The 19658-nt window shown below is 38.5% G+C and overlaps 1 protein-coding gene across 1 annotated transcript in view; it reads left to right on the top strand.

Moving 5' to 3' along the window:
• SHCBP1 (SHC binding and spindle associated 1) overlaps positions 1-18314 on the top strand; it is a 50763-nt gene extending 32449 nt beyond the window's left edge. Inside the window, exons 10-13 of the mRNA XM_001113495.5 lie at positions 2171-2289; positions 14734-14820; positions 15174-15315; positions 16809-18314. Of these exons, the coding sequence (XP_001113495.2) occupies positions 2171-2289; positions 14734-14820; positions 15174-15315; positions 16809-17134 (674 nt within the window). The 3' untranslated portion in view covers positions 17135-18314. The remainder of the gene's footprint in view (positions 1-2170; positions 2290-14733; positions 14821-15173; positions 15316-16808) is intronic.
• The last annotated feature ends 1344 nt before the right edge of the window (positions 18315-19658 follow it).

The raw sequence follows: 19658 nt of genomic DNA, 5'->3' as shown, positions 1-19658 counted from the left end.
CTTGGTAAAGCAGAGGCAGACTTTGAAGGGATTGACTCCAATTTTGAATAACTTTCTACTGTGGGTAAAGTGCTATCAAACAAGATCACATGCTACAGAGAAATCCTTTCATGAAAGGAAGAGTCAATCAATGTGGCAAACGTCATTGTTGTCTTATTTTTAAAAATTGTCACAGCCACCTTAACCTTCAGCAAACACCATTCTGATCAGTAAGCAGCCATCAACATTGAGGTAAGACCCTTCACCAGCAAAAAGATTATGTCTTACTGAAAGCTCAGAGGATTGTTAGCATGTTTTAGCAAAATAAAGTATTTTAAATTAAGATGTATACATTTTTAAAAAACATAATGCTTTTGTACACTTAATAGATGCATTATAAACATAGTACTCATTAGTATAAACTCATATGCTCATTAGTATAAACATAAATTTTATTTATTTTTTGTTTTTAGAGACAGTCTCACTGTCATCTAGGCTAGAGTGTAATACCACGATCATAGCTCACTGTAGCCTCAAACTCCTGGGCTCAAGCAATTCTGTCTCTGCCCCCCAAGTAACTGGGACTACAGGCATGTGTCACCACATCTGGCTAATTTTGGTATTTTGTAGAGATGGAGTCTTGCCCTGTTGCCCAGGCTGGTCTCAGACTCCTGGCTTCAAGTGATCCACCCGCTGCAGACTCCCATAGACAACTTTTGTATGCACTGGTAAACCAAAAAAAATGTGTGACTCACTTCAGTTGTGATATTTCCTTTATTGTGGTGGTTTGGAACTCAACCTGCAATATCTCTGGGGTATGAGTGTGTATGGAAGGCTGATTATTTATTTATGAAGCTGGGCGTGGTGGGTCACACCTGCAATCCCAGCACTTTGGGAGGCCGAGGAGGGTGGATCACCTGAGGTCAGGAGTTTGAGACTAGCCTAGCGAACATAGTGGAACCCCGTCTCTACTAAAAATACAAAAATTAGCCAGGTGTGGTGGTACACACCTGTGATCCCATCTACTCTGGAGGCTGAGGCAGGAGAATTCCTTGAACCCGGGAAGCAGAGGTTTCAGTGAGCCAAGATCGCACCACTGCACTCCAGCTCAGGCAACAGAGTGAGGCTTCATCTCAAAAAAAAAAAAAAAAAAATTACTCATTTAGAATGGGTGCTGTGGCTTACTCCTGTAATTCCAACACTATGGGAGGCTGAGGTGGGTGTATCACCTGAGGTCAGGGGTTCGAGACCAGCCTGGCCAACATGATGAAACCCTGTCTCTACTAAAAAATACAAAAATTAGCTGGGCGTGGTGGCAGGTGCCTGTAATCCCAGCTACTCAGGAGGCTGAGGCAGGAGAATCACTTGAAACTGAGAGGCGGAGGTCTCCCTCTGTTGCCCAGGCTGGAGTGCAGTGGCGTGATCTCAGCTCACTGCAAGCTCCACCTTTCGGGTTCGAGCGATTCCCCTGCTTCAGCCCCCAAGTAGCTGGGATTACAGGTGCCTGCCACCACGCCTGGCTAATATTTGTATTTTTTAGTAGAGACGGGGTTTCACCATGTTGGCCAGGTTGGTCTTGAACTCCTGACCTTGGGTGATCTGCCCCCGCCTCGGCCTCCCAAAGTGTGAGCCACCGCATGCGGCCTAAAAAATTATTTTTTTGTGTACATAGTGTGACGACTTAGCAATCTTAACCCTGAAGTGAAAAATAGCCTATTCATGAGAATTTGTTGTTTAATATTAGTTTCTTTTCTGTGTGGTGATTTTTTTCTTTTAAAGCTTTCCAGTGTTGTGTTCTCTGTATTCAAGGTAGCACTAGAATGAAGTTATCTCCACACTGGAGTAGTGCTTGTTTCCTGGAATCTTTGTATCCCCTTTCTTGAATCAAAGCCTTTTTCTTCCAAGATACTCAGCAAAATTGCTCTCTGATGCTTTTTTTTTCTGGTAATGGAAAGTACTTTTGTATCTGAGGTCAAGTCATTCTTTTTAAAGATAGTTGCTTTTGGATTGTAGAAAATAACTCAAAATAGTCATTGTTTTATATTTTATGAATTTGTAATTTAGGTAAGAATATTTAAATGATAGCCATTGAGAAATATTTAGACCATAGCTAATGTCAGCACCAAGCTATCTCTAACATTGGGAAAGGCACATTACTTCTTAAAGCAGTCAGCATGTATTTTCATCCCAGTTGTTCACCGTGGTAAGACTACGCTGGAAAACTGTGTGCTGCAGTGTGAGACGACCGGAGTCACAGTGCGGACATCGGCAGAGTTTCTAATGAAGAACTCGGATTTATATGGCGCCAAGGTAGAAGCTCTTGGAGAAGTAGTTTTAAGTTGTAAATGAAAATATGAAATATGGGACCAAGATGTATGTGCGTACTCCCACTCTCTTCAGACAGTCATTTCTACCAAGTCAGTCAAACTCAACTGTGCAAGGGTCTTCTCATGTAGCATTTTCAAATGATAGGAAGAAAAGTAATAAATCTCACAATTACTTTATGTAGCTTTAAGAGAGGTTTAGACCCTTAAAATTATAACTTTGTAATTGTAGATTCACACAGTATTGTAAGAAATAACAGGGAGAGGTCCTGCATTATGCCCTTCACCAGTGTCCCCTAACGGTAACATCTTGTGAAACTGTTGTGCGACATCACAACCAGAATACTGGCATCGATCCAGTTAAGTGAAAGAATATTCCCATCACCACAGGGACCCCTCATGCTGCCCTCTTAGAGCTAAACTCACCTGCGTCTCCCACCAACTCCTTCCTTAACTCCAGGCACACCTTAAGCTGTTGTTCATTTCTATTTATTTCATCATTTCAAAAATGTAGAAATGGAATCACACAGTATGTAGCTCTTTGGGATTGACTTTTCTCACTTAGTGCGGTTCTGTGGAGCTTCACCTAGGTCGTTGTATGTACCAATAGCTTGCTCCTTTTTACTGTGGAGGAATAGTCCAATGTGTGATGGTTCCATAGTTTGTTTAGTGACTTGTGGGAGGATGTCTAGATTGTCTCCGGTTTTTGCCTATTGTCGGTAAAGCTGCTATAAACGTTCGGGTACAGGTTTTTGTGTGAACACAGTTTTCATTTTTTAAGGAGTAAATGCCAATGGATGCAATTGTAGGTTATATAGTAGTTGCACGTTTAGATTTTTTTAAAGAAACCGCTGAAATGTTTTCCAGAGTAGTTGTACCATTTTACATTCCTACTAGCAATGTTTGAGTGGTCTAGTTTCTCCCTGTCCTCAAGAGCATTTGGTGTTTTGGCTATTTTTTGTTTTAGCCATTCTGGTAAGTGTGCAGTAATATCTCATTGTGGTTTTGATTGTCATTTCCCCAGTTGTTACTGATGTCGAGCATTTTCTCATATGCTTTTTTTTTTTTTTTTTTTTTTTTGAGACTGAGTCTGGCTCTGTCCCCCGGCTGGAGTGCAGTGGCACCATCACGGCTCACTGCAAGCTCCGCCTCCCGGGATCACGCCATTCTCCTGCCTCAGCCTCCTGAGTAGCTGGGACTACAGGCGCCCGCTACCGCGCCCGGCTAATTTTTTGTATTTTTAGTAGAGACGGGGTTTCACCGCGGTCTCGATCTGCTGACCTTGTGATCCGCCCGCCTCGGCTTCCCAAAGTGCTGGGATTACAGGTGTGAGCCACCGCGCCCGGCCCTCATATGCTTTTTTACCACTCTTATGTCCTCTTTATTGAAATATCCGTGACTTTTGCCCCATTTTCTAATTGGATTGTTTGTTCTCTTTTACTGTAGAGGTTTGAGAGTTCTCTGTATATTCTAAGTACTAGTCTGTTGTCAAGTATGTGGTTTGGAGACTTTTTTTGCCGCTCTGTAGCTTGTCTTTTCACCTTCTTCATATGGGCTTTTATGGAGCAAAGTATTTTGATGAAGGCCAGTCTGTCAGTTTTTCCTTTTATGAGTCGAGCTTTTGGTAATAAGAACTCTGCCTGTCGGGCGCGGTGGCTCAAGCCTGTAATCCCAGCACTTTGGGAGGCCGAGACGGGCGGATCACGAGGTCAGGAGATCGAGACCATCCTGGCTAACACGGTGAAACCCCGTCTCTACTAAAAAATACAAAAAACTAGCCGGGCGCGGTGGCGGGCGCCTGTAGTCCCAGCTACTCAGGAGGCTGAGGCAGGAGAATGGCGTAAACCCGGGAGGCCGAGCTTGCAGTGAGCTGAGATCCGGCCGCTGCACTCCAGCCTGGGCGGCAGAGCGAGACTCCGTCTCACAAAAAAAAGAACTCTGCCTAGCCAAGATCCTGATTTTCTCCTATTTTTTTTCTAAAATTTTTGTAGCTTTATATTTTACGTAATGTTGTGATCCATTTTCTAGTTAATTTTGGTCTAAGGTGTGAGGTTTAGGTCATGGTTCATTTCTTTTCCTATTCTTTTTCACTAATCTGCGTAGCCATCCCTCCACCAACACCTGTAGCTATACATTAAGTCTTAAAATCAGGTAGAGTGATTTCTCCTACTTTGTTTTTTTCAAAATTGTTTCAGCTACTCTGGTTCCTTTGCTTTTCAATACAAATGTTAAAATAATTTTGTCTATATCCACAAAAGATCATGCTGAGATTTTGATAGGAACTTTAATAAACCCATATGTCATTTTGGGAAGGATTAACGCCTTCCAATCTTTGAACACAATGTATTTCTCCATTTATTTAAAATCTCTGATTTCCTTTTTTTGAGATAGGGTCTTGTTCTGTCACCCAGGCTGGAGTACAGTGGCATGAACATGGCTCATGGCATAGCTTCAGTCTCCTGGGCTCAAGCCATCTTCCCACCTCTGCCTCTCAAGTAGCTGGGACCACAGGTGCATGCCACTACACCGAGCTAATATTTTTTACTTTATTTTTTGTAGAGATGGGGTCTTGCCATGTTGCCCAGGCTGTTCTCCAACTCCTAGGCTCAAACAGTCCTCCAGCTTCAGTCTCCCGAAGTGCTGGAATTATAAACATGAGCCACCACACCCAGCCAAATCTTTGTTTTCTTTTGTCAGCATTGTGTACTCTTCAGTATACAAATGTTGCATGTGTTTTGTTAGATTTGTACCTAATTATTTCACTTTGAGTTACTGTGATATTTTTAATTTCAATGTCCATATGTTCATTGCTAGTATATAGAAATGTAATTTATTTTTTATATGTTTATGCTATATCCTATGACTTTGTTGAACTGTACTTACAGGAATGTTTTTGTAGATTCCTTAGGATTTTCTATATACAGAGTAATGTTATTTGCAAATAAGGGCAGGTTCTTTTTTTTCTTTTCTAATCTTTTTGCCTTTTCCCCCCTTGCCTTATTGCAGTGGCTAGAATTTCCAGCACTATGAAAGCAGACATCCTTACCTTGGTTTTGATATTAGAGAGAATATATTTAGTATTCCATCAAAAAGAACAAGGTTGATCAGGTTTTTAGATCATCTTTATGAAGTTGAAGAATTTCTGCTCTTCTTTTTTGAGAATTTTTATCATAAGTGGATTTTGACTTCTTTTTTTCTGAGTTCCTTTCTCAGGAATAGGCTGACTTTTAATGTTTTTTCTGGATAGATTGATATGATCACATGATTTTTCTTATTGGAAAACAGAAAATGTTGAGTTACATTGGTTGATTTTCAAATTTTGAGCCAGCCTTCCTCTGTGGCATAAACCCCACTTGCTCATGGTATATCATTCTTTTTATATATTGCTGAATTATATTTGCTAATCTTTTGTTAGGAAATTTTGCATCTATATTCATGAATATTGGACTCTAGTTTTGGTTTTCTGTACCACTGTCTTTGTCTGGTTTTATTATCGATAATAATAGCTTCATAAAATGAATACTGAAGTGTTCCCTTCTCTTCTATTTTGTAGAGGAGATTGTGTAGAATTGCTGTTTGTTCTTCAGATGTTTGATGGATTTCTCCAATGCAATCACCTGGGCCTGGAGATTGCTCTTTTGGAATTTTTAAAATTATGAACTAAATTACATTATTAGTTTTAGAAGGGTATTCAACTGACCTATTTCATATTGAGTATATTTTGGTAGTTTGTGCTTTTTGTGATACTGGACTACTAGTTCTAAATTGTCAGATTTATATGTATAGAATTGTTTGTAGTATTTCCTTATTCTTCTGATATCTGCAGGGTATATAGTAATGATGCCTGTTTCATACTTGATGTTGGTAGTTTGTTTCATTGTTCTGTGTTTTTTTTTTCTTTTTGATAATTGTTGTTTTCAATTTCATTTATTTTAGTTCTTTTTTAAAATTTAATTGTAATTTTTAGTGTTACTTTTTTATGTTCTTTTTATGATTTTGTTCCTTCTGCTTGTTTTGGGTTTATTTTACTTGTTTTGGGTTTTCCACCTGAGAGATGAGATTATTGATTTGAGACTTTTTCTCTTTTCTAATGTAAGCATTTAATGTTATAAACTTGTCTCTCAGCATTGCTGTAGCTGTTTTGTAAACTTTGATATTTTTTATTTTTATTCTCCGGTTCGTCACAATTTAGAAATGTATTGTTTAATTTCATAATATTTGGAGTTTTTACTATTATCTTTCTGTTGCTGATTTCCAGTTTCATTCCATTTTGGTCAGAAAACACACTATATGATTTTAATTCTTTTAAATTTCTAGAGGTTTCTTTTATGGCTCAGGATATGGTCTATCTGAATACATACTGTGTGAGCAAATGAAAAAAATGTGTATTCTGCTGTCGTTGGGTGGTATATTCTATAAAATGTCAACTAGATCAACTTGGTTGGTGGTGGTGAGTTCTTTTGTATTCTTTCTGATTTTTTCTTCTGTCAGTTGTTGAGAGAGGGGTGTTGAAGTCTCTAACTATAACTGGATTTGTTTGTTTGCTTTTTCAGTACTATTAGTTTTTGCTTCACATATTTTGCAGTTCTGTTACTTGGTGTATGCTCATTTAGGATTGCTGTGTCTTTTTGGTGAGTCAGCATGTTTATGATTACTTTATGTTGTCTCCGGTGATTTTTTTTGCTCCAAAGTCTACTTTATCTGATGTTAATATAGCCACATCTGCTTTCCTTTGATTATTGTTTGCATGATATGTCTTTTTCTTTCTTTCTTTCTTTTTTTTTATTATACTTTTAAGTTCTAGGGTACTTGTGCACAACGTGCAGGTCTGTTACATATGTATACATGTGCCATGTTGTTGTGCTGCACCCATTAACTCGTCATTTACATTAGGTTTATCTCCTAATGCTATCCCTCCTGCCTCCCGCCATTCCACGACAGGCCCTGGTGTGTGATGTTCCCCACCCTGTGTACAAGTGTTCTTGTTCAGTTCCCACCTATGAGTGAGAACATGCAGTGTTTGGTTTTCTGTCCTTGCAATAGTTTGCTCAGAATGATGGTTTCCAGCTTCATCCATGTCCCTACAAAGGACATAAACTCATCCTTTTTTATGGCTGCATAGTATTCCATGGTGTATATGTGCCACATTTTCTTAATCCAGTCTGTCACTGATGGACATTTGGGTTGGTTCCAAGTCTTTGCTATTGTGAGTAGTGCCGCAATAAACATATGTGTGCATGTGTCTTTATAGCAGCATGATTTATACTCCTTTTTTTTTTTTTTGAGACAGAGTCTCGCTCTGTCGCCCAGGCTGGAGTGCAGTGGCTGGATCTCAGCTCACTGCAAGCTCCGCCTCCCGGGTTCACGCCATTCTCCTGCCTCAGCCTCCTGAGTAGCTGGGACTACAGGCACCTACCACCTCGCCCGGCTAGTTTTTTGTATTTTTTTAGTAGAGACGGGGTTTCACTGTGTTAGCCAGGATGGTCTTGATCTCCTGACCTCATGATCTGCCTGTCTCGGCCTCCCAAAGTGCTGGGATTACAGGCTTGAGCCACCACGCCCGGCCCATGATTTATACTCCTTTGGGTATATATCCAGTAATGGGATGGCTGGGTCAAATGGTATTTCTAGTTCTACATCCTTGAGGAATCTCCACACTGTCTTCCACAATGGTTGAACTAGTTTACAGTCCCACCAACAGGGTAAAAGTGTTCCTATTTCTCCACATCCTCTCCAGCACCCGTTGTTTCCTGACTTTTTAATGATCACCATTCTAACTGGTGTGAGATGGTATCTCATTGTGGTTTTGATTTGCATTTCTCTGATGGCCAGTGATGACGAGCATTTTTTCATGTGTCTGTTGGCTGCACAAATGTCTTCTTTTGAGAAGTGTCTGTTCATATCCTTTGCCCACTTTTTGATGGGGTTGTTTGATATTTTTTCTTGTAAATTTGTTTAACTTCTTTGTAGATTCTGGATATTAGCCATTTGTCAGATGGGTAGATTGTAAAAATTTTCTCCCATTCTGTAGGTTACCAGTTCACTCTGATGGTAGTTTATTTTGCTGTGCAGAAGCTCTTTAGTTTAACTAGATCCCATTTGTCAATTTTGGCTTTTGTTGCCATTGCTTTTGCTGTTTTAGTCATGAAGTCCTCGCCCATTCCTATGTCCTGAATGGTATTGCCTAGGTTTTCTTCTAAGGTTTTTATGGTTTTAGGTCTAACATTTAAGCCTTTAATCCATCTTGAATTAATTTTTGTAAGGTGTAAGGAAAGGATCCAGTTTCAGCTTTCTACATATGGCTAGCCAGTTTTCCCAGCATCATTTATTAAATAGGGAACCCTTTCCCCATTTCTTGTTTTTGTCAGGTCTGTCAAAGATCAGATGGTTGTGGTATTATTTCTGAGGACTCTGTTCTGTTCCATTGGTCTATATCTGTTTTGGTACCAGTACCATGCTGTTTTGGTTACTGTAGCTTTGTAGTATAGTTTGAATTCAGGTAGCATGATGCCTCCAGCTTTGTTCTTTTGGCTTAGGATTGTCTTGGCAGTGTGGCCTCTTTTTTGGTTCCATCTGAACTTTAAAGTAGTTTTTTTCTAATTCTGTGAAGAAAGTCATTGGTAGCTTGATGGGGATGGCATTGAATCTATAAATTACCTTGGTCAGTATGGCCATTTTCACGATATTGATTCTTCCTATCGATGAGCATGGCATGTTCTTCCATTTGTTTGTGTCCTCTTTTATTTCATTGAGCAGTGGTTTGTAGTTCTCCTTGAAGAGGTTCTTCACATCCCTTGTAAGTTGGATTCCTAGGTATATTATTCTCTTTGAAGATATTGTGAATGGGAGTTCACTTATCATTTGACTCTCTGTTTGTCTGTTATTGGTGTATAGGAATGCCTGTGATTTTTGCACATTGATTTTGTATCCTAAGACTTTGTTAAAGTTGGTTATCTGCTTAAGGAGATTTTGGGCTGAGATGATGGGGTTTTCTAAACATACAATCATATATGTCATCTGCAAACAGGCACAATTTGACTTCCTCTTTTCCTAATTCAATCTCCTTTGTTTCTTTCTCCTGTCTGAGTGCCCTGGCGAAAACTTCCAACACTATATTGAATAGGAGTGGTGAGAGAGGGCATCCCTGTCTTGTGCCAGTTTTCAAAGGGAATGCCTCCAGTTTTTGCCCATTCAGTATGATATTGGCTGTGGGTTTGTCATAAATAGCTCTTATTATTTTGAGATACGTTTCATCAATACCTAGTTTATTGAGAGTTTTTAGCATGAAAGACTGTTGACTGTTGTTGAAGGCCTTTTCTGCATCTATGAGATAATCATGTGGTTTTTGTCTTTGGTTCTGTTTATATGCTGGATTACGTTTATTGACTTGCGTGTGTTGAACCAGCGTTGCATCCCAGGGATGAAGCCAACTTGATCGTGGTGGATAAGCTTTTTGATGTTCTACTGGATTCGGTTTGCCAGTATTTTATTGAGGATTTTTGCATCAATGTTCATCAGGGATATTGGTCTAAAATTCTCTTTTTTTGTTGTGTCCCTGCCAGGCTTTGGTATCAGGATGATGCAGGCCTCATAAAATGAGTTAGGGAGGATTCCGTCTTTTTCTATTGATTGGAATAGTTTCAGAAGGAATGGTACCAGCTCCTCTTTGTACCTCTGGTAGAATTCAGCTCTGAATCCATCTGGTCCTGGACTTTTTTTTGGTTGGTAGGCTATTAATTATTGCCTCAATTTCAGAGCCTGCTATTGGTCTATTCAGGGATCCAACTTCTTGCTGGTTTAGTGTTGGGAGGGTGTTTGTGTCCAGGAATTTAACCATTTCTTGTAGATTTTCTAGTTTATTTGCCTAGAGGTGTTTATAGTATTCTCTGATGGTAGTTTATGTTTCTGTGGGATTGGTGGTGATATCCCCTTTATTATTTTTTATTGTGTCTATTTGATTCTTTTCTCTTTTCTTCTTTATTTGTCTTGTTAGCGGTCTATCAATTTTGTTGATCTTTTTAAAAAACTAGCTCCTGGATTCATTGATTTTTTGAAGGTTTTTCTGTGTCTCTATCTCCTTCAGTTCTCCTCTGATCTTAGTGATTTCTTGCCTTCCGCTGGCTTTTGAATGTGTTTGCTCTTGCTTCTCTAGTTCTTTTAATTGTGATGTTAGGGTGTCAGTTTTAGATCTTTCCTGCTTTCTCTTGTGGGCATTTAGTGCTATAAATTTCCTTCTACACACTGCTTTAAATGTGTCCCAGAGATTCTGGTATGTTGTATCTTTGTGCTCATTGGTTTCAAAGAACATCTTTATTTCTGCCTTCATTTCGTTATGTACCTAGTAGTCATTCAGGAGCAGGTTGTTCAGTTTCCATGTATTTGAGCAGTTTTGTTTTGAGTGAGTTTCTTAATCCTGAGTTCTAATTTGATTGTACTGTGGTCTGAGAGACAGTTTGTTTTAATTTCTCTTCTTTTACATTTGCTAAGGAGTGCTTTGCTTCCAACTATGTGGTTAATTTTGGAATAAGTGCGATGTGGTGCTGAGAAGAATGTATATTCTGTTGATTTGGGGTGGAGAGTTCTGTAGATGTCTATTAGGTCTGCTTGGTGCAGAGCTGAGTTCAATTCCCCGATATCCTTATTAACTTTCTGTCTCATTGATCTGTCTAATGTTGACAGTGGGGTGTTAAAGTGTCCCATTATTATTGTGTGGGAGTCTAAGTCTCTTTGTGGGTCTCTAAGGACTTGCTTTATGAATCTGGGCACTCCTGTATTGGGTGCATATATATTTAGGATAGTTAGCTCTTCTTGTTGAATTGATCCCTTTAGCATTGTCTTTTTCTATTGTTTTAATTTCAACTTGCCTATATTCTGTTTGAAGTGAGTTGTAGGCAGCATATGGTTGAGTCATGTTTTTAATCCACTTTGGCAGTCTGTCTTTTAATTGTATTTAGACCACTTACATTTAATTATTAATGTTAAACTTTTAGTCTATTTCATGTTTTCTGTTTGTTCTGCTTTTCATTTCGTGATTTGCTTTTTTTCTGCCAACTGTGGATACCCGAATATTTTTCAGAATTTCATTTGTTTTTGAGAATATCTCCTTGTATAGCTTTTTTAGTGGTTGCTCTAGGTTTTATATTATATGTACCAACAGTTTACTGGTGTCACCAGTTCAAGGAAAGTATAGAAACTTTGCCTTCTTTTATTATTCTTTACCATCTCCTTTTTATAACTGTCTTAAACATTTCCCTTATGTACATACATCTAGAACCATATTAGACAATTTTATGATTTTTGTTTCAAATGTCAAACATAATTTAGAACACTCAAGAGAAGGAAAGCTTACTGTATTTATTTACCTATATCTTTGCTTACTGTGTAGGTTTTTTTTTTCTTTTTGAGGTTCCAAGATCCTCTCTTTTATCATTTTTGTTTAGATAACTTCCCTTAGTGATTCTATGAAGATAGGTCTGCTGGTGACAAATTTTCTTATTTTCCCTTCTTCTTAGAATATCTTGATTTCCTCTTCGTTCCTGAAGAATATTTTCACTAGTTATAAGATTCTGGGTTGACAATTTCTTTTCTTTTAGCCCTTGAACAATACTTTGTCTCTTTCATCTGGCATCCATGGTTTCTGATGCTGTCAATCATATTTGCTCTCCTATAGGTAAGGCATAAAATTTTCATTGATGCTTTCAAGATTTTTGTTTTTAGCTTACACTATTTTAATTATGATGTATTTTGGCATGGATTTCTTTGAGTTTATCCTGTTTGGTGTCTGCTCAGCTTCTTGAACCTGTAGGCTTATTATCCAAATCCTGCCAAATTTGGGAGCTTTTAGTCATTATTTCTTCAAGTATGTTTTTAGCTTCACCCTCTTTCTTTTCTCTTTCCAGGACTCTGATGACATTAATATTGGATCTTTTGTTATATTCCAGCAGACCCCTGGGGCTCTGTTTACTTTTCTTTTTCAGTATGTTTTCTCTGCTATTTGGTAAATTTTATTGTTCTGTCTTCTAGTTCACTGATTCTTTCCTCTGTTGTTTTCATTCTGCTGTTGAGCACATCCACTGAGCTTTCTATTTTAGTTATTGTATTTTTCAGTTCTAAAATTTCCATTTGGTTTTTTATATCATCTACTTCTTTGCTGAGACTTTCATTTTTCATTTTTTTTATGTGTTCATAATTGCTTATTGAAGCATTTTTATCATGGCTGCTTTAAAATCACTGTCAGTTAATTCTATCATCTCTGACATCTTGGTTTTGGCATCTGTTGATTGTCTTATTCATTTTGACATTTTCCTGATTCTTGGTATGACACAAGATTTTCAAATATTTTTGTATTATGTTGTGAGAATCTGGATCTTCTGTTTTAACTTGGCTTCTCTGACATACTACAAGAAGGGACAGGGTTAGGGGTAGATGAGCATTGTCTTTTTACTGGTGGAGGTAGACGTCATGCTTCCCACTTGGCCTCCATTGATACCCAAGTTGGGTTGGGGAGCTCCTTGTTACTGCTATGTAGGGATAGGAGGTCTAGCTTCCTACATGGTCTCCACTGGCACTGTGATATATGGGAGTGGTCTTGTTACCACTGGGCAATGGTGAAAGTCTGGAATCTCCACGAGGCCTGCTCTGACACTGCCCCAATAGGGAGGGAGTGGTTGTCTTGGCCCTGCCAGGTAGGGGTACAAGTCCAGGCTCCTCATACAGTTTTCACTGACACTGCTGCAGGGAGGGCCTTGCAACTGTGGTTGGTGGGGATGAAAGTCCTGGCTCCTTGCTTGATCTTCTCTGGTACTGCCCCAGTCAAGGTGTTGGGTACCTGGTTACATCCTTGAGGGGGCAAAAGTTTAGGTTTTTCTCTTGACCTTTGCTGGCATGGGTGAGATTGGGGCTGCTGTTTTATTCTGTGGTGTTTACCTGCAATAGAGCTATTATTATCTAAAAGTTTTCTGTCTTTCTAGGTTGCCTAGTCCTTTTGTTACAGCAGCTTTTTTTTAAGTGTATGTCTGTTGGTGTACTGGATTGCTGGCTTCTTCAACTCCAAGTCTAGGGATTATGAAGCAAAAAGAAAGGAACTTACCACTGTGTTGGTGTTGTTTCTTAGGTCCTGAGGTCCCTAGCTGGTCTGTCTTATTCCCTCCACTTTTTAGTCTTATGCTTGTTTTATATATAATGCCCATTGTTTTTGGTTGTACCTAGCAGGAGGAATAGGGACATCTACTCCATCATCCCAGAAGTGGCAGACTCCTCAGTTACTTTTTAATTGCCAAATTATCTGTTCCTTTTCATAACATATTTTGAATATGACTTTCATTTGCTACATGACTACAGGTTTAAATTGTTCTCCTTTACAAATTTTATGTGATTCCTGATAGTTTGATATTTAATTTTAACTATCTTGCTGTAGATATTTTTTAACGTAATCACCCCTAATCTTTTTTTGCACATAACCCCAAACTGAAAATCTCCTAGAAGTAGGCCCAATTAGCACATTTTTAAAGTCCTCTCTACAGAAGGGTTAGATTGGTGTATACATATGATTCAGGCACATGTACAGGGTTAAATAATAATAAATGTTTTCTCATGGAATACTACTGCTACTAGAAAATTAACTGAACATACATGCAGTAGATGTGTTATCAATGGTTGTAGCAACTCTTCTTCATCGATGCTGTTGTGTGTTAAATTATTCCCAAATGGTTGCTGAAATAACTATAGAGGTTTGAGTGAATCATTTTTGTTTCCAGAGTGCCTTGCATAGCATTGGGAAATAAATTCTTACTACTCTTATGTTTTTTGGTGCCATGAGGTGTGAGAGAATAGTGTCATGTTTGATCTTTCTGGTTACTCTGTTTGAATGACGCTTGAACTGGCTGCTAATGTTAACGTGTGTGGTAGGGAAAGCCATTGTTTAACTCATAGAAATGATTTTTAAGTTGGGTTGGGGTATTTTAAAACTGGCACGTTTTGGAAAATGTGGGATCTTGTTTCTATCCACAAATTACAATATTTTACTAAATTCAAATACTTTTCTCCAACTAATTGAGTATCTGAGAGAATGGTCATTTTGAATAAGTACATCTTTCAACAAAATTGTTAATGACTTTTTTTCTTGGCAGAATCAGAAAACATTTATCTAGAATGAAAGAGAGTAGAGCAAGAATCAAGTGTTGACACTCTTAGCCTGTGTGTGAGTGTGTGTGTGTGTGTGGTTTTGAAAGTGATAAATTGTCAACAACTTGCTAGAAATGGAACAAATGGAAGTGTTGATTAAAAATGGCTGATAACACTTACCTGTAAAATACTTTATCTTTGTGCTGTACATTTGTACTGTGTTAAAGGCTAAGAAGTAATTGTAGTAATCTCTTACAGTCTTGCCTTTTAAAAACTGATTGTCATTATCTCAAACTGTGACTCACAGGGTGCCGGTATAGAAATCTACCCTGGGAGTCAGTGCACCCTGAGTGACAATGGGATCCATCACTGCAAGGAAGGGATCCTCATTAAGGTGAGCATTGGCCAAAACACCCACTTTTCAACGGATAGAATGGCTTCACCTACAAATTATGCTTTATTAAATTGTTGGGTTCTGTTTTTCTGGTTTTGAAAAGGAAGCAGTATACACATTTTGATAATATCGGTAGTCAGTGATTGGAATCTCTTGTGAGAATGCTTTGTTACCTATAGATCTGCAGAAATGACAGAGGAAAGCTGTGTCACTAAGGGCTCAGACTGTGCTACAACATGGGACGAAGCATAGCTTTTCTCCTTTATTTTTAGAATAGTATGAATAAAGAAGATTTTTAAGGCAGGAAATGTTGAATATGACAGTTCCTAAAACATTTGTTTTCAATGTCACAGGACTTCTTAGATGAACATTATGACATTCCCAAGATATCCATGGTGAATAACATAATACATAATAATGAAGGTTATGGTGTTGTCTTGGTGAAACCTACAATCTTCTCTGACCTGCAAGAAAATGCTGAAGATGGAACTGAAGGTATGTTTAGTAATTTTTAATATAAAAACCAGACATAATTTATTTCAGCATTAAATGCTGATTAAGGATCTGAGTCTTCCTCTGTTCCTTAAAAAAGGTTGTTGGGATATGCTTGGGCAGACAGAGAGAGAGAACCTTGATAAAGCCATGATATTATAGAATGTGAAAGAAACTCTCAAGGTCAATTAGTTCAACTGTCATTCAAAATCTTGATATTGTGGTTTCTGTGCAGTTCCCTTATCATGCTTAGCTTTCAATGAGGGTGGATGTGTGATAGCAACGGTGGGTATGCGATAGCAACGGTGGGTGTGTGATGCTATGGTGGGTGTGTGATAGCAACAGTGGCTCCTACTGGCATTTGTTAAGGCTGGAGGCAGTGAAATGAATGTACCAGGTTGCAGGCTGCATTTCCTGGAGGGGATAGTGGAGTTTATCTCTGTTTTTATTGGTGGAAGTAAATGCCTTCCTGTCACCTGCCGTTCTTGGCAGCAAAGGGGAACTAACTCAGTGGAAATCTGTGAACTTCAAGCTATGAGGTAGATCACTATCAAGCTTTGATGTAGGTGAGGAAAGTTTAAAGCAGTTTATTTATTTAATCAGCTTTTTCAGGTTGAAAGAGTTTAAAGGGTAGTCCTTGTCATCCTTCAGGATCCGCTCCAGTTACATCTCTGCAACTTCTTTATTTCTTCACAGGTCTCAAAAAAGTAAAATCAAAGTGTCAGCTGGGCAGGACTCATCTGAAAGCTCTGGGGGCAGACTCTGCCTCCAGATGCATTCATGTCGTTCATTGGCAGAATTCATTCCTTTAGCTTGTGGGTCTGAAGTCTCCATTTTCTTGCTGGCTGCTGGCTGCTGGCTGTTTGCTGGGGCTGGCATTCAGCTCCTAGAGCCTGCTCTCAGGTTCTTGCCTTGTGGTCCCCCCACCTCAGCAACAGAGAACATTCCTCAAGGCAAATCTCATGCTCTGAATTTCTCTTGACTTCTTCTCTTGCAACCAGCTGGAGAAAACTGATTAGCAATCTTAATTACATTGTAAAATTACAATGCAAAATTCTTCTGCCATTTTATAGCCATGAAAGTAATCCCAGGGGTGGGGATCATGGGGCCTATCTAAAATTAGCTGCTAGATTGGGACTTCATTTAGAAAAGTGGCGCTATCTTATCAGTCTGCATCCTAGCTCCTGACACAGTGCTTAGCAGATAGTAACTATCCAAGAAATGTCTGTTGAGTAAAAGTGATTCTGGGATGAAAAGGGTGAAGGAAGAGTTCAAAATTGTTGATCCTGCCTGAGGTTCAGGGAACCTTGGCATAGAAAGCAAGGCAGCTGCTTGTTGAGAATCTTATGGCAAACAATTTGTAAAATCCAGTTAGAGGACAGCAGAAATCCTTTGCTGAAAAAAACCTGCAAGCTCTAACAGACTGTGTAGAAATACATGTTTTAGTTGGGTTAGCTTGTGTATTTAACTTTGTTATTATTTGTTTGTTTCTCCAGAAAATAAAGCACTTAAAATTCAGACAAGTGGAGAGCCAGATGTGACTGAAGGAGTGGATCTAGAAGAGCTGATGCAGTGTGCAACTGGTAAAATGGAGCTTTATGCAAGAACTGACCTTTCTGAGCAAGTCGAGGGAAATTGTGAAATTGTAAATGAACTAATTGCTGCCTCCACACAAAAAGGCCAGATGAAGAAGAAAAGGTTGAGTGAACTGGGGATCACTCAAGCTGATGACAACTTAATGTCACAGGAGATGTTCGTTGGGATTGTGGGGAACCAGTTCAAGTGGAATGGGAAAGGTAGTTTTGGTACATTTCTTTTCTGACCACAGTGATGTAAGTAGGTAGCAAAAGACTGGATTTTGCACATGTTGCCCTAAGAATCACTGCTGCCATTGTAGTTTGCTTTAATGTCTGTGTTTTATATTTGATTATTGGGGCTTGAGTGAAAGGTAGATTTATTTCCATTTGCAGGTGTTGCACATAAAACACTCCCTTTTTATAAGAAAAATCATAAATGCATATAAAATAGAAAATATTTGGAGATTGCTTATCTGAAAGTCTTGCTTTCTTGTACACATGGTTCTCTCATATTAAGCCTGGTAGTAACTTTTTAGTGTAATTACCTTTAGCACTTCAAAGATGAGGAAGAAAGGAAGGGAATGTAAGACTAGTGCATAAAAATGCAATAGATGTCGTATGTACAGGGTTCTTCTTAGAGTTGCCTTTTCATCCCAATTACAGTGAGTCTGATTTCCATCTTGTATTTGCGTAATACTTGTCTTAAAAGCTTTTATGATTGGGAATTTATCTGCCTAATCAGACTTATTATTGAGACTGTCAATGGGATGCATTTTTCTGTTGAGCTATTCAGTCATCAAAACAGTAATAGACAGCATAGGAAGTTTGAAGCAGAAATGAAATGTGTTATTCAGAGCCAGTGTTGTACATAGAACATTTTTACTATTGCTGAATGGGAATGATTAAAAACAAGGTATTCTTCAGACCAGGTTGTGGCTCACACTTGTAATCGCAGCACCTTGAGAGGCTGAGGCAGGAGGATCACTTGAGCCCAGGAGTTCGAGACTAGCCTGGGCAGCATAGTGAGACCCTGTCTCTACTAAAAGTAAATTAAAAAAAAAAATTAGCTGGGTGTGGTGGTGCATGCATGTAGTTCCAGCTACTCAGGAGACTGAGGCTGGAGGATCCTTGAGCCCAGGAGGTTGAGGCTGCAGTGAGGTGTGATTGTGCCACTGCATTCTAGCCTGAGTGACAGAGTGAGACCCTGTCTCAAGAAAAAAAAAAAAAAAGCATTTTTCTCTTACCATTGCAGTATTCTGATTATATTACTGACATAGTCAAAATGATTAACTGTACAAACTGTATTTGCTGTGTGTTCTTGGTATCATATTGTAAAACACAGCTTTTAAAAATATTTATATTTTAAAAACTGTATGTGACATTAATATGCCTAATGATTAAAATTATAGTGATGAAATAACAAAATTGAATCTTGTTATATCTTTTCAAACCCACTATGGGCCATAGTGTCAGTGTAGCATTTGTGGTCCATTGAAGAACACATGGTATTTGGTATCTGTTTTCATGCTTTAGAAAGAGTATTACATTTTTTCCCATTAAGTGTGCTTATGTTTGTTTTTTAAATTTGAGTAAAAAAAGAATTCTTATTTTTTGGATGCTACTAAATGTAGGATTTATGTTAGATTTATTATTTGATCATTGAAAGGTATTTTTACTTTAAAAAAAATCTTGTTGCAAAGAGGTTCAAAAAGTAATGTTCATTTCTGCATCAGTTTCAGCCAAATGTTGATATTAAAACCTTTTATTCTTTTTTTAAATTTTTGCCTCTAGATGTGATGCCTTAAGATAAAAACCAATTATTCAACTTAAAAAAAAACAAAACACTTTTTCTTTTTTTTTTTTGTGATGGAGTCTTGCTCTGTCACCCAGGCCGGAATGCAGTGGCGCTATCTCGGCTTACTACAACCTCCGCCTCCTGAATTCGAGCAGTTCTCCTGTCTTAGCCTCCTGAGTAGCTGGGATTATAGGTGCCCGCCACCATGACCAGCTATTTTTTTTTTGTATTTATTTTATTTTGTTTTGTTTTTGAGATGGAGCTTTGCTTTGTCACCCAGGCTGGAGTGCAGTGGCATGATCTCAGCTCATTGCAACCTCAGTCTCCTGGGTTCAAGTGATTCTCATGTCTCAGCCTCCCGAGTAGCTCGTATTACAGGTGCCTGCTACCATGCCTGGCTAATTTTTGTATTTTTAGTGGAGACAGGGTTTCACCATTTTGGCCAGGCTGGTCTCAAACTCCTGACCTCAGGTGATCCACCCACCTCGGCCTTCCAAATCACATTGATTTTTCAATTTAATTTCTACTTTATCTTGGTTTAGATTTTGTAGATAAGTTAGTAACAATACGTTCCTTGTTCCTTTTTATAACATGGAGTTTTTCAGGTTTCATTTCTATTTTAGCTTAAATCTAAGCTTATATTAATTTTTATTCACATGATTCATTATAATGAGTAGGCCTTCTTTGTTCTTATTTAAGTTATATGCAATACATTTTGCCTCAATCATGGAGCGTTAAACATCTCAAATGGTATAGCATAGGGAATTTAGGGAGTGCTCTAGAAGGGTATGGATTTGATATTTGAGATGAAAACACTGATGTGGAAAAAGGATAGCCTTCTGTGTTGACTAATCGTGTGTCCTATCCTTATGGTCCACCCTTTGTGTGACCTTGAATTTATGACAGGTAGCAAAATTCTATACCTTGATTTGAGTATTTTATTTCAGCTTCTTCAGATGTATTTCCATTCCTCA

The sequence above is a fragment of the Macaca mulatta genome, chromosome 20 (assembly GCF_049350105.2).
Source record: "Macaca mulatta isolate MMU2019108-1 chromosome 20, T2T-MMU8v2.0, whole genome shotgun sequence".
Lineage (NCBI taxonomy): Eukaryota > Metazoa > Chordata > Mammalia > Primates > Cercopithecidae > Macaca > Macaca mulatta.
The sequence above is the reverse complement of the archived record's forward strand: the minus strand, read 5'-3'. Positions and strand labels throughout refer to the sequence as shown.